Source organism: Blastocystis hominis (assembly GCF_000151665.1).
Source record: "Blastocystis hominis, Singapore isolate B (sub-type 7) whole genome shotgun sequence assembly, scaffold_0".
Taxonomy (NCBI): domain Eukaryota; class Bigyra; order Opalinata; family Blastocystidae; genus Blastocystis; species Blastocystis hominis.
The window spans coordinates 1,106,479-1,121,190 of record NW_013171815.1 but is presented as its reverse complement, the minus strand read 5'-3'; the positions used below and the strand labels follow the sequence as shown (position 1 = coordinate 1,121,190).

Genomic DNA, 14,712 nt, shown 5'->3' with positions numbered 1-14,712 from the left:
TCTGTTCTGCAGAGAGCTTTTCCCAGTCTTCGAGGTATTGACGAATAAATCGCGGCTTTTCAGTGACTAAAAGTGAGCAATTCGAAGATCGTTTACAGCGAAGAGGATCAGTTTCGAGATGAATCCGATCATCCAAATAGAAAAAGCGAGGGGGTCTCCATTTATTGCTGTTTCTCTGCTGATTTCGCACGATTGTCAAGCTTTGATTGGAAGAAGGAACGACATCTTCCTTCCACACATTGCGACTAATGTTAATATCGCGTGCTAGTTGGATATAAGGAGTTCGCTTTTCCTCAGGAACATTATCTGCCTCTTGCGTTACTACTTTTCTGCTTGTACTCTCTATTGTATCTGCGTTTTACACTCAAAAAAGCAAACAAACCGATGTTCTCGGCAACAATATAGCGCTTATGGATTACATAAAACACGCCCTTCCACGTTATGGATTCATTCATTCCTTTTCGATTCCACTTCTTTTCTTCCTCGATTTCAATGTATGGCTTTCGCTGCCCCTCTGAAAGGTTTGTCCAACTATTGTACGCCTCCCCGACAGTATCATAAGGATCCGCATCTACTTCAAAGCATAGAACGCAATGTACCAGCATCCTTTTTCAATTTCTGATCCAAAAACTCGCAGACGTAATAGCAGCTCGCACTGAAAATCGTCGAACCAAAAACGCCTAACAGTCATCACAATTGTTCCAAATTTCCTACGATAATCCAGCATTCGATCCTTTAAACTCTTTCCCCTACAATCGAATCACCAACCATCACTTCTCTACTTTCCTTCCTGCGCCTTCAAGGTTTCTCTTCGCTTCTCTTTCACCTCGTTCAGAATCGTAACAAACGGAAGCTGTTCCTTTTCGGACAGCTTTGCAAACTCGCTTCGCAGCACTTCCATAATTTGTCTTTCATCCGGTTCCTTCAGCGAGCGATACTCGTTCAAAAGCGAGTAATAATACGTCGCGGCTGTTGGGTAAATGGGGAAACTACTCATGCAAATCTCCCCTTTCTTCAGCTCTTCCTTGTTGTATTCATTGGCGTAGAGAATGCTCATATGAACATACGGCTGCTTCGTCTTTTCGCTCAGCTTATTCCAGCGTTCGAAGAGCGAAACGAGCTTTGCGTTGACATCTTCATTCTCCGATAATTCGGAGAGATGGGAATAAAACTGCGTCCAGAGATAATAAAACAGAGGGGAACGATAAACGCCCTTCTTTAAAAACGTTCCATGATAGCGAGACGCATCGCTCGGATCCCAATCAGGGTTTCTTTCTCTCATTTCTTTGACATACCGCCTGCGATCAAGGTCCGAAACCTTTCGAAAGAGCGCTTGTTGAGGACGAGAAAGATTTTCCCATTGTTCTCGGAGCCTATCCAAGTGATCGTATCGCTTGATCGTCGGATACTCCTCGATGACCTGGTCCCATTTGTAGAGGAAGAAATAATCTAAATGGGAAAGAAACTGCAGTGGGTAATCATCTAGAGAGAAACAGCAACGATTGGGTACGATTGGAGAACATAATGTTTCCGTAGGTGGAACAGGCGCTACGACTACAACAAAGAGAGAACAGAAAAAATACAATTTAGACTTCCATACACGGTATTCATCGATATAACGTTCCTTTTCCTTGGAAACTCTCTTTTCATATTTCTAAGAATGAGATAAATTTAAAAAGATAGAGAAATACCGCTTTCTGCTCCAAAGATAAAGAATTCCATTTCAATGCATACTTTTGGAAAAACAACGACGTTGGGATCCCTACACAATATAAATCAAATTAAGTGCTACGCCCGTCCTTCTTTTCAGCGTGTCTTAACTTGGATTCGAAATAGTACCAGAAGGAACACCCCACTTTACGAGGTTCAGGAGTAAACTTTAAACTTTTGCTTACCATATCATCTAGTCGTCATACTGCACGTGTATAACTACACATCAATTCAGGAGTATCGAAAGTAGTTAATGCACCATCTTCCACATTCTTTTTGGCATCCGCTTCAGCCTTTGACACAGTTAGGCTCTAATATCGTTACGAAATAGTCAAGTCATTACATTGAGCAGAGAGGAGATTCTTTTGGTATAATTCTCTAGCGAATGCTTTTTCAATCCAAGGTTCTTTTCGATAAACCGACGAATAATGTCAACGGAGTAATCCCTATTTGTAAAACAAACAACAAACAACCACTCCACGTCTCCCAGTATATCTAAAGCTTTAGATATGTGCAACTTCAAAACCTCGTCAGTAACAGTCGCCATGACCAAAAGTGACAAAGTGTGTTCAAAAAACAAATGTAACTAGAAGCAGACTGACCGGTTTCTGCTTTGTTCCACTGTCTTTTGGCTCGAGCCTTGGATTGCGCCTCCAAAAACTACAAATCAGCAAAAACAAAAGCTATTTCTCGTCTCTCTTCTTCTCGCTCTCTACGTTCCAGCTCGATTTCCTCTTTGTCTTGATTGACCTCATCTTGAATCCAATCGTAGGGAGATGCAGACCATCCCAAAAAATCAATTATGCTATAACCTATCTTTGCACAAACTTCATATATATATATAGAAAAACAAAGCATACTGTTAACAGTTGACGCTAGTGCATAATGTACGTTGTGTGATACAATAGTATATAAACTCAGTTGATCTGTTTGATCATCAGGAAACTCAGGTTCCCAATACTAAATTGTGAATACTTTTATCATCAATATACGTATGGGTTATTTTCATCACCTATATCGGGAGAAAAAGTACTCATCCTTTCAGCAGCTTGTAACATTCCCTCAGCTACTTTTCTACCCTATCATTGTTTATTCTATAAATAAAGAATACTTCAGGAACTCCTTCATTCATTCCTTTTCAAATGAAAATTGTAATAAAATGAAAAAAGAATTCCCACACCGGGAATCGAACCCGGATCGGCAGGGTGAGAGCCTGCTATCCTAACCTATTAGACTATATGGGACCTGTTTTCAGCTCTCAAGCACTTCACTTAAGACTAGTATCCTGTCTCAATACTCAAACATGCCGATTGATATTAATTTGCTGAGAGCATTTAAGGGGGGATTACCAGACCTCGTGAAAGCGTCTCAAGCAAAGAGATTTGCAAAGGTCGCTTTAGTTGATGAAGTAATATCGCTAGATAATGTAAGTATTACATGCTGTTCATTATACTAAGCAATGGAGAAAGCATGTGGGTGATTTAGATAAACTTAACCGAGATAAGCGCGTTTTATCGAAAGAGGTACTTTGCCTGGGTAGAACATTTTATGTAGATTGGAATGAAGAGAAAGCAGGGTTTAAATACCGATAGGGAAACGACTAATGTCTCCCTTCTCAGCCAACAAATATTGGATATGCAAAAATCAATCGAAAATGTGAGGAAAATGAGAGATACAAAGCTTGGTCAGATTGGGAATATTGTACATGACTCTGTTCCTGTAGCTAAGGATGAGGTTTGTCAACTATTTATCTATTTCCTTTAGTCACAAAACGTAGAAGTCGCGTCTTGGGGATCGCCCCGTCCCATGACCAAGGATATGTATTGTCATCACGAGCTCTTGTGGATGCTCGATGGATACGAACCCGAGCGCGGAACGCGCGTAGCGGGCCATCGTGGATACTTCCTGAAGGGTTCCGCGGTGCTGTTGAACCAGGCGATCATCATGTACGCGATGCAATGGAACACAAAGCGCGGATTCACGCTTTTGCAGACTCCGTACTTCATGAATCGCGACGTGATGGCTGGCGTTGCGCAGCTGGAGGACTTCGACGAGAGTCTGTACCACGTGGAAGGGGAGGAGGGCGAAGAGAAATATTTAATCGCGACGTCGGAGCAGCCGATCTGCGGGTATCACATGGGCGAGTGGCTGGACGAGAAGGAGCTGCCGTTGAAATACACGGGGTTCTCTACGAACTTCCGGAAGGAGGCCGGAGCGCACGGGAAGGACACGTGGGGCATTTTCCGCGTGCACCAGTTCGACAAAGTGGAGCAGTTCGTGATTTCGAAGCCGGAGGAGAGCTGGGCGATGCACGAATACATGATTCAGAACTCGCGCGAGTTCTACGAGTCGCTGAATCTGCCGTACCGCGTGGTGAACATCGTGTCGGGCGCGCTGAACAACGCGGCGGCGAAGAAATACGACCTGGAAGGCTGGTTCCCGGGGTACGAAGCGTACCGCGAGCTGGTGTCGTGCAGCAACTGCACGGATTATCAGAGCCGCGCGATGGAGATTCGGTGCGGCGCGACGAAGAAGAAGAACGAGGAGAAGAAGTACGTGCACATGCTGAACTCGACGCTGTGCGCGCTGACGCGGACGCTGTGCTGCATTCTGGAGAACTATCAGACGAGCGAGGGCGTGGAGATCCCCGAGGTGTTGCAGCCGTGGATGGGCGGAATCAAGTTCCTGCCGTTCAAACGACCGCTGCCGCCCGCGATGCTGAAGGCCAGGGAGGAGAGAAAGTAATCGTGTTTGTTGGAACAAAGGAAGGACACACAAATAGATAAATATGTAACAGAAAGAGTGAAATAAAGTATGCAAGCCCATGAGTAAATGAATGAATAAATAAACGAATTGCTCAACTAATATACTTTCCTCGAAATAGAAGTAGTATAGTCCGTTCTTTTTAAGAGAGAATTACAATCGCGACAAATCGTAGTCGAAGCAGGATTCGAGAACCCACCTTCCTCTCAATCCCTTCCTCTCCATCCTACATTTTGTACATCGAATCATCACCTCCGTGTCTTTATTCTCGCTATTCAATCGCTGCTCTTTCGTCTTATTCAACAGCGTCACGATCTCCAAATCATCCAATTCATACCTATCCTTCATTCCTCTGCCTCTTCTCTACACTGCAGGACTCGAGTTCCTCTGTCTGCACATCACACCAATCCCTCACTCCTACATCCGAATGATCCCATACGCGATTGCCCCTCCCACGAGCACCATCACCAGCACAATCAAAACGATTCGACCCCATCGAAGCGGCTGATTCCACACAACCGCATCAGTGACAGCGAACACTACGCGTTATTTTTTCCTTCTTCTAGCTCCTGCCTACCTTTCTGACGCTCGTTCATCGCACTGCATTGCACGCGATACGATAACTTCATCGAGGGGATGTCGAACGAGATATACGGATCCTGAGAAGGATTGTACATCTTCGTATCCACGCGCATGCCACGTCGATTGAACAAAAAGCACAGCACAGGCGTGTCGTAGTTCGATTTGAGCATGATATGCACTTTGTTGTCCATGATTAAATGCTCGGTGATCGCGAATTCCGCGTCTTGCGTCATCACCATCTGCCGAATATCGAGAGGGTTTTCGCTCATGTACCCCGCTTTGTTCAGAGCGAGGCAGGTCACGTCGTAGCTCGAGGAGGGGTGCAAATCGGTGATGCGATAGCGAGAAGATTCTATGGAAGAGGAAGAGAGAAAAGACGAACTGGAGATCACCTGCCCAGAAACGTTCCGTTGCAGTGCGTGGAAATCGATGAATTGGCCGAAAGGCCAGGCGCCGCACCAAACGATGGCTTCGGAACTCACATTGACCTGGAGAAAAATGGTGATGGGAGTGACACGGAGAATCGAGAAAGAGAGGGAGACTTTATGTTTTGTCATAGGGTTTGAAGCACGTTCCTCCACATTTTCTTGGTTGTTTGTCTTGATGGAGGTCTTTTCTCCTTTTGATCCCACTGACTCAAAAGATCCTCGCAAAAATCTAGAGATGGAAGGCTGTGAAAGTAAGTACTTCTCCTTGTTTCCTTCGCGATTGCGACCAGTTGAGTCTTCTTTGATTGTCATCTCTTCACGTCAAAACAGGGACCCAACAACGTACCAGAGCGATATGAGTCTGAATTCGGCCCGTTTCTAGTCTGACTAAATGATGTTCGGAAGGCTGACTTCTCTGAAGTGCTCCTTGAAATAGCTACAATAGTGTTAAATAAACCGGGTTTAGAAATTATAGAAACCTACTATTTCCTGTTTTCAGAGAAGACCAGGTGCTACCTTCACCTTGGTACCATGAATCGCTTTTAGACTATCTATTATATCACAAACAATCGATCAACAAGTGTATTAGCTGAATCGCTGGAAACAGCTTCGATGCTGCTCAACACTATGCAGTTAAATCGTTTCCCAATGATTTACAAAATATCACGTAATAAAGGATTTTCATTTTCACAGATATGATTATCTTATTTTTTTGCAACAAACCTATCAATATATCGTCAACATAATCGATTTCCTATACAGTTCTTTGTCTTTCATATTCAGAATAGAGATCGTCAATACTCCATCAGTCGACACCTCTAACATCGTTCTAAACAAATGGTGTGTTACAAAATCTGCCGACTTTTCCCGGATTGTCAGCAAACGCTTCAGATTATCCAGCAGTGGCATACTGATGAACATATCTCCACAAAAAATGGCAGTATTCAACTCGTTCTTCAGCAACCCATTTTGCCGCCAAATCAACGAACTCTTCGCAGGTAGCAAGCTTCCCGCGCTGATGATTCGTTTCGCTCGATTATTGTCCAACCCGATTCCAATGGAAAAATTGAGAGGATGGAGCAGTTTCATCGCCTTGCTCTTCTCACATCGCAAGTGGCGAAGACAACCCTCCAGCTCCTGGTTCACACCACAATTGATCGGGGCTACGGAGAACAATTTCATGATTTCGTTTTGGAAAGCGGGTTGCTTTGTGAGCAATTCGCCAAGACAAATGACTTTTGTGACTTTATCGATGGAGATATCGGGATCTTCCATTCGATCTCGTTCCAGAGCAAACCCATTTACAATGCTCTTTTTAATCGTGTCGATTACGGGTTTAAGAATCTCAATGTATTGCTCTGCGTCGATATCGACGCTTTGACTTCCCTTTGTCATTGGAAATTCAATGCATTCATCGTCAAGATATAACTCCTTTGCTAAATTGATGTACTCCAGTCGTTTCTTCTTATTTTCTTTTTTGTTGCCTTCATATATGTCAATACCGTCCTGTTTCAGTTTATTGTCACAAAAGTTTAACAATAGCTCATCGACCTTCTCTCCACCAAGGTTTCTTTCAAAGAAAATTGGGTACTCCGTTAATTGGCCTTCGCTCACTTTAATAAAGCTACCTTCGCAAACAACAGCTCCAATATGAAGCACGAAATAATTGCTCTTTTCTTCCCAATATTTATCCTGAGAGTACAACTTGTCCAAAACCAAACATTCTGCTTCAGTAAACAGACCGCGGGAAGTAATTCCGGCCCGCTGGATACATTTATTCAGTCTATCTCTCATTTCATAGCTATAATAAGAAGGAATCGTCAGAGAAAGAGAATCAATCTCATTTGACAACCGAAATGCCTCGTTGTAAATGAAACGCATAATGTCCAAAATTGCGTCATCGCAGGATTTCATGCTTCCATTTGCCAAATGAAAGTAGAGAGACTGATTGTACTGAACCACGGGAGAACCAAATGCTATATCAGAAATCTTCTGGCCTCCGACATTATTCAACGCTAGATCAAATAAGCGAAGGGGATACCGAATGGTATTCTCTGAGTTTACGATACTCTTTTCCAACTGAAGGCGTGGCTGGCCACTACTATAGCTAATGACATTATTCAGTAGAGTATGATCTTGGCAAATCAAAGGAATGATAGGGTTTTCTCCATAGCAAGCTGCTGAATTTTGTGAGCCAATATGGATAGCAACAGTCGTGCTCATAAGAATACGGAAAACTGAATTAAAAAAACGATTAAAAATAAAAAAAAATCAAAAAATGACTATACCGAGGCTCGAACTCGGGATCTCTCGCGTGTCAGGCGAGCGTGTTAGCCACTGCACTATACAGTCCTGTTTTTCCATCCCCAAAACGCCAACATAAGCTCTGCAACAAACAGTTCACGAATAGTACATAAGATTTGCCTTCTTCCTGGAAGCTACTTGCCCAATACCCTCCATAAAATCTTCGTGTTCGATCGCTGACGCACCTCGACGCAGCGCGAGCATTCCGGCCTCAACGCACACCGCTCGCAGCATTGCTCCGCTGAAATCCTCCGTGCAGCGCGCAATCTCCTCGAAATTCACGCCTTGGCTTGATGTCGCTCCCTACCGCCTACTCTCCCGATTCAGCACCAGTTTCTTGGAGTGGATCTGCAGGATTTTCACGCGGGCTTCTTCGTTCGGGTTCGGCAGCTCCACCTTGCGATCGAATCGTCCGGAGCGCAGCAAGGCGGGATCCAGGATGTCCGGGCGATTCGTCGCCGCGATAACTTTAATTCGGCTGTCGCTGCTGAAGCCGTCCATCGCATTCAGCAATTCCAGCAATGTTCGCTGGACCTCGTGGCTTCCCTCCCCGTCGCCACTCCGCTTGATTCCAATCGCGTCCAGCTACCGTTCACCGCGCTCTCCTCGCCTACCTCGTCGATGAAGATAATGCTCCCCTTCGCCTGCTTCTCCTCGATTTTCTTCTTCGCCAGCGAGAAACAGTCCCGCACGATCTACGCCTCGCGCCCTCCTCTCTCGCCTACGCGCGATCCCTCGCCGATATGCGCCTGGTCCAGCACCGTCGCCGACAATTTGATGAACGCCGCGTCCGTTTGCTTCGCGCACGCGCGCGCCAGCAGCGTTTTCCCCGTCCCGGGCGGGCCGTAGAGCAGAATGCCCTTCGGCGCGCGGATTCCCAGCTCCGTGAAGAGCTCGGGACGCGTGAGCGGAAGCACCACCGCTTCCTGCAGCTCCTGGATTTGCTTGTCCAGACCACCGATGTCGGTGTAGTCGTCGGAGGGCTTCTCTTCGAGGAGCATCGCCTTGACGCGCTTGTCGTACTCCGTGGGGAGCAATTGGTAGAGCATGCATGTGTCTTTGTTGATTCCGACGAGGTCGCCTGGGTGGATTTCCTGGCCGTAGAGCATTCCTTTGCTGGCGACGAACACTTTCTAGGAGACAAGGAACATCCTAACAACAAACCTTCTTTTGAATTGTTGACATGATTACACCTTCCTCGTATTCCTGCTTTTCAGGAGGAAGACTGAGATTCTCCTCATCTTCAACACGCACGGAGAGAACCTAACTTTTCGTATATCCAACATTCAAAATACCTCAGAAATCGACGCAACCAAGTAGGGAAGACGGATACTTCGTGTCAGTTGATTTTCAAGGGCGTCGATCTCCTTCTGCAATTCTTGCCGACGACGTCTAAAGTCATCGATGAGAGATACGAGCGACCTATTCTGGGTCTGAACTGCAGAAATCAAGTCTCTGAGTTCTTGTTTGCTCATTTTCTTCAATTCATCATCATCTACGCATCACCGATTCGCATAATCATATTACTTGGAACTGACATTCCTTTGTTACTCTTTATTTTGAAACCTGGCCAACATTCCGCAATAACCGCGGAACGCTTTCTTCACACAATTTCGAACAAACAATCCTTGTACATCACGTTCTTAAACGTCCTGAATACTAACAAGCGATTTATAAGACGGGGAGCAGAATCCTGCCCGGAGATTCTTCCACACCCCTCTAGAGTATGGGAAGTAGTTTTCTTCCGGGTGCTTCTTTCGAGTCTTCTTATCTGGAAGCATAATTTCTTCGTGCGTCGTCATATTCCGACTCGTCTACCCATCAGACCATTTCTGCAGGCTCACAATTCGAAGGTGATACGACAGCATATTTAACAAGGGGAATGCGAAACCAAAACAAATAACCAGGTAGATCATCTCAGACCAGAACTGGGAAATGTAATCAACAATGAGCTGCATCTCGTTCGATCCGCCGGTTTCTCCGGTTCCACCGTTCTGAATGTATTCATAGGCCGCTTTCCCGAGCACCACGAGCATAACGACCACACCGAGGACACATGCCAATTCGCTGAGAAGCTTCGATGAATTCGATCGAAAATCGCTACGAGAAACCATAAAAAGAATTTGTGGTTGCGAATCCCCACGCAGTTCGACACCCAGGGGCAGTGATGATCGAAGTTCCGAATGCATCTATCTGAGAAACGTGGAAACGGAGGTACACGCCACAGAATCGACAATGGTAGGCACGAGGCGGCACAAAGATGCCACAATTGGAACAATATTTCAGAGTGCACAGATTGCCCTGATCGATGCAAATGTAAGAAAGAAGACGAGGAGAAGATGGAGAATTCGATGGAATGGGTGAAGAATTCGATGGAATGGGTTGAGAATTCGATGGAATGGATGAAGAATTCGATGGAATTGGCTGAGAATTCGATGGAATGGGATCCGGTTTCGCTTCATTTTCCTTCGATTCTTTTGATTCATTTGATTGGCTCGTTTCCTCCCCTGCGATTCCCGCGGTTTTTCCCTCCGCCTCGGTTTCCACGTGGCCGTGACGCAGGAAATACTCGTCGATTCGATCGAAGGTTCCTTCCGCGGTTCTGTACACGTTCTCTCTGGCGTCATACCGCGGGACGAGCCGCTCAATTTCCCGCTGAAACTCCTGGCGGCGCGCCTACGCCTCAATTGCCGCCTAAACCGCGACTTCCTGGAGCAGCTGGTCGTGGATTCCGTCGTGGTCGAGCAGCATGCGGACCAGTTCGTCGCTCTGCACGTGACTCGGGACCTCGGTTTCCACGTTTCCGAGGATGGCGTATTGGATGGGGAGAAGGCCGTAGCGATCGCGGAGCGTGGTGAGAGGATGATAGGAGAGGAGGACGCGAGTCATCTAAAAGAGAAAAAGGCGGCAGACGAAGAAACTTCAACCAAGCGAAACTGACAAGCGACATGAAGAACCGTGCGCCCTTCCACGTTCTGAGCGTTGATCTACGGTGAAGGGAGGGAGGGGCGATTACTAATTGGGGAACAGAGCTTAGCGATTTCTAGGGATCACAGAGAGAACAGAGTCATTACTTCGACATACTCGATACGGGAATTCTTCACAGAAACCATTAAACCGGAGACTTGTCTTTGAACTAATACATTCTGAGAACATAAATCGACATACTCGGTGTTAAATCAGGAGGATGAAGAATTTCCTCCTCTGTGTTTTTCATAATGACACCAGGCTCCGTAAGCCACGTCCGAAAAAGAGTATACAGACACCTAGAGGTAGATGAAAAGAGATTAGCTTACAGTATATTTAAGACATATAGAATTACAATAAGAGACCAATGCACATAATCACTACATAAAACAAAGAGAAGAACAGGTACAAAATCCGATAACAGCTAGAAATAACTAAAAGCAAGAGAGGACAAAGTATCTATAAACGTCAGCATGACTAGAATCATGACGTACAAAAAGAATAGTGTAGTACACAGAATGATCACCCGAGGAGTTCAATAATATACACCCATTACAAATTGGTCGGTAATAACCAATCAAAGGTGTGTATTTCGTATTGACTGGTTTCCCCATATTTTGCAATCAATTGTGTTACAATACTACCTGAAAACTAAGAATTATGTTTTTTCCCGATATCACCACTCCTTTGCGTGCTATAACAAACAACTCACAACTCCACCTTTGGAAGAGCAAACAATGCCCGATACACGGGACTCGTTTGAGGCAGTTCCGAAATCCACTCCCGAATCCGCTTTACCGCTTCCTCATACCCCAGTCTCTCCGTTTCATCAAACTGATCAAACGCTGCCGATCCAACATCATTAACCGACGGTCGAATCACCAAATCCGAATCCATAAAAACCGATTCTTCCGCCCCCATAATACTATTCCTCACCTCCCGACGCGACTCCTACCTAGATGCGCACATCACCTGCATGTTCAGCTGTCCCTGCGTTAAATAATCCCCACTCTTGCTAAACGGACTGATCATCTTCAAAAACATCGGGAGTCCCTTCACCGAGTCCCCCAATCGCTGCGTTAGCGGCGGATCGAGCTTCTGCACCGACGACGTGAACAAAATTCCCGGATTAAACAGCTACAATCGACCCCGTTTCCATCGCGAACCTGCTTCATCACGCCCGTCGGAACATTGTTCACGTAGCCTCCATCCACCAGCAAGTGGTCCGACACGCCGCGATCCACCACAGGCGGCGTGATGCCGATCACCGACATGGATGCGCGCACGTAGCGCCACAAGCAGCCCGTCTTCAGCACGAACTCCGAGATGTCCGTCACGTCCGTCGACATCGCGAAGAACGGCAGGAACGTGTTCTCCACCAGCTTGTTCGCGTACGCGTCCATCGTCACCTCGCTCATGAACTCGCCGCTCGTCTACGCATTGCTCTCTTTCGCCGTTTCTACCAGAGCCACCACCGGAAGCGTCGCGTCCAGCATGTACAGCGCGGCGTTCGACGAGAACTTCGCCGCGCGCCGCGTCACCTCCTTCACCAGCTCGTAATCCCCGCGGAAAATCGACACGGCGGCGCCGACCAGAGAGCCGGCGGACGTGCCTCCGCACATATCGATGGGGAGATTGAGCTCGTTCATGGCCTTGACGACGCCCACGTGACCCCAGCCGCGCGCGGCGCCGCCGCTGAAGACGAGCCCGATGGAGGTGTGGGTGAGCCAGCGAGCGAGGCGGCGAACGTCGGAGGAGACGTGGAGAAGGTCGGTGGAGGTCTGGAAGGGCGAAGGATTGATGAGGCAGTGGTGGAAGTGGGAGGGGGAGAGAACGTTGAGTTGGTGGCGAATGCGGTACAGAGAGAGCTCGTTGGGGTAGATGTAGCGAGAACTGTCGGAGTATGCGAAGTCGATGTTGATGTGCGACTTGTCGAAGAGGTTGAGACGCTTCTGCCACTCGTTCTGGTGGAGATTGTTCGTGTGGTTCGGATTGAATTCGTTGTTGTGGTACAGGAACACGATTTCGCGACGCACATTCTTCAGAATGGTGTTGTAATAAGCGAGCTTCGGCTCGATCGACGCGCGCACCGCCTCCTCTTCCGCGTTGATTTCCACCGCGAAAAGCACGAGATCCGACTAAACAACAACAACAAACAGAAAAAGAAACGTCGTGGATTAAAGTGGAATTCCAAATATCTACACTTCCCTTCGATTCGTCCTCCTTCGCGATATTCTGCCCCGCAAACAGCGTGATTCGGTACTGATCATCGAACTCATTCAAGTAGTAATCGTTCTAGTTCTCACCACCGTTGCGCTATCCCACGTTTTCCAGCAAGTGCTGCGTTTTGACCAAATTCGTGGGGAAAATCGTGTGGATCGACGCGTGCAACACCGAAATAAAATAGTCGTAATCGGTCACGTGATTCATTGGAATCACCGAGATGCGCGAGTACTGAATCTCATTCGATTTCGCTTGAGTGGATTCCGTTAACACGCTCACTGCGTGCGGATTCGCTCGGATAACGTCCAGAATAAACGAGTGGCCGAAGCACAGAAGCGACGACCGACGTACCGCATACAGCGAAAACTGCAGCGGCTCGTTGTTAAGCAGATTCGACGCGCCGAACGACGATCCCCGCGGGTAGTCCTACACTCAACAGTGGAAACCGTGGAAACCGTGACGACGGGCTGCTTGGCGGCCTTGTCGGACTGCTCGGTCCATCGGCGGTTGCGCCAGTCGGGATCGATCTGCTTGTTGGTCTGGTACTTGGTGGAGGAGTCGCTCTGTGTGTAGAGATCCACGGACCGAAGCCGGCCGTCCAATAAGAAGATCCTGAGGGAGAGAAAGAGAGAGGGAGAGGGTACATTTCGCGGGGAACGGAGCCTTCCTCCATGAGCTTGACGCCGTCGTTGACCCATTTGTAGTCGAGTCCGTAGAAATAGTCGCCGTAGTGGCTGGCGAACTCGTGGGTGAGACCGTCAAGAAGGAGATTGCAGACGAGGAGGTTGTTGACGGTGGTGTTGTGTAGGAGCTCCACCTCGAAGAGAACCGTGTTGTCTTGTTTGCTCTGCAGTTGAGACGGAGAAGAAGAAGTTAGAAACGGTGAGAAGACGATCTTCGTCGCCTAGAAGGTAGGGGATGAGATTGACGAGCATTAAGCTTTGGTTCTAGAAATGAGCGGACGCGCGAAGACATGCATAAGTGATCGAATCGATGCTCGAATACCCGACTTCTCCTTTGATGAGCAGAATTCTACGCATGACTAGCTTCCCATTCCTTCACAGAACATCCCGTCGGAATCGGTATTGCTCGTCCTTCTTCATAATCCGCACGTTCCACTGCACGCCGTCCATGATTTCATCGCCCAAATGCAGCTGCTCCTGCAGATGCGGTAGAATCATCCCTTTGATCGTCTCCTCTATCCCATCATCCTCCTTCATTCATCGCCCACCGTCCATCGAATCCGTGATCTTCTCCACTTCCCTCGCGATATTCTCGCGGTTAATCAGCACGTACCCGTTCTCCGAAAGCTTCTCCGGGATCATCTCCATCGCGTTCTCCTCCTTCGCGCGCAGCGTGAAGAAGCGATGGAACTCGCTGTGGATCGTGCGGTACAGCACCAGCGACAAGCAGCGCAAATAATCAATGAAAGCCGCGGGGATGTTGTCGATCGACGCTTTCTAGAAGTCGATCCACGGCGAAAAGACAACTTTAAACACGAATTGGACGACGATGCACTCGGTGGCTGTGCAGAGCGACACCGGATTGTGGATTCGGCAGCCCAGAAGGATTACCGCCGGCTGAAGAAGGTGGTTGATGTTGTAATCGGAGGGGCCTCGGAACTCGCGGAGCTTCACGCCCGACTGGCTCTGGATGAACACGTCGCCTGAGACGAGGTAGTGGAGAACTGGGTAATTCTCAGCGTCTTTGAATGTGTAGAGATTCGTCCCTGCTG

At 47.4% G+C, this 14,712-nt stretch overlaps 5 protein-coding genes across 5 annotated transcripts; 1 reads left to right on the top strand and 4 right to left on the bottom strand.

Annotated features, from left to right (window-relative positions):
- Positions 1-3,013: 3,013 nt before the first annotated feature.
- Positions 3,014-4,455, top strand: GSBLH_T00000364001 (uncharacterized protein; the record flags this gene model as incomplete). The annotated part of the gene is made up of 4 exons (XM_013038556.1): positions 3,014-3,136; positions 3,168-3,233; positions 3,265-3,444; positions 3,475-4,455. The coding sequence occupies 4 exons, from the start codon at positions 3,014-3,016 to the stop codon at positions 4,453-4,455; spliced, it is 1,350 nt and encodes a 449-aa protein (XP_012894010.1).
- A 1,754-nt stretch (positions 4,456-6,209) lies between these two features.
- Positions 6,210-7,706, bottom strand: GSBLH_T00006056001 (uncharacterized protein; the record flags this gene model as incomplete). Its single annotated transcript, XM_013038555.1, has 1 exon — positions 6,210-7,706. One exon carries the CDS (start codon positions 7,704-7,706, stop codon positions 6,210-6,212), a length of 1,497 nt encoding a protein of 498 aa, XP_012894009.1.
- Positions 7,707-7,883: 177 nt separating this feature from the next.
- Positions 7,884-9,262, bottom strand: GSBLH_T00000363001 (uncharacterized protein; the record flags this gene model as incomplete). Its single annotated transcript, XM_013038554.1, has 6 exons — positions 7,884-8,071; positions 8,102-8,372; positions 8,402-8,482; positions 8,513-8,920; positions 8,952-9,050; positions 9,083-9,262. 6 exons carry the CDS (start codon positions 9,260-9,262, stop codon positions 7,884-7,886), a joined length of 1,227 nt encoding a protein of 408 aa, XP_012894008.1.
- Positions 9,263-9,699: 437 nt separating this feature from the next.
- Positions 9,700-10,249, bottom strand: GSBLH_T00000362001 (uncharacterized protein; the record flags this gene model as incomplete). Its single annotated transcript, XM_013038553.1, has 3 exons — positions 9,700-9,976; positions 10,006-10,088; positions 10,118-10,249. 3 exons carry the CDS (start codon positions 10,247-10,249, stop codon positions 9,700-9,702), a joined length of 492 nt encoding a protein of 163 aa, XP_012894007.1.
- Positions 10,250-11,833: 1,584 nt separating this feature from the next.
- GSBLH_T00000361001 (uncharacterized protein) lies at positions 11,834-13,184 on the bottom strand (the record flags this gene model as incomplete). Its single annotated transcript, XM_013038552.1, has 4 exons — positions 11,834-12,187; positions 12,218-12,892; positions 12,924-13,049; positions 13,080-13,184. The coding sequence occupies 4 exons, from the start codon at positions 13,182-13,184 to the stop codon at positions 11,834-11,836; spliced, it is 1,260 nt and encodes a 419-aa protein (XP_012894006.1).
- Positions 13,185-14,712: the final 1,528 nt, after the last annotated feature.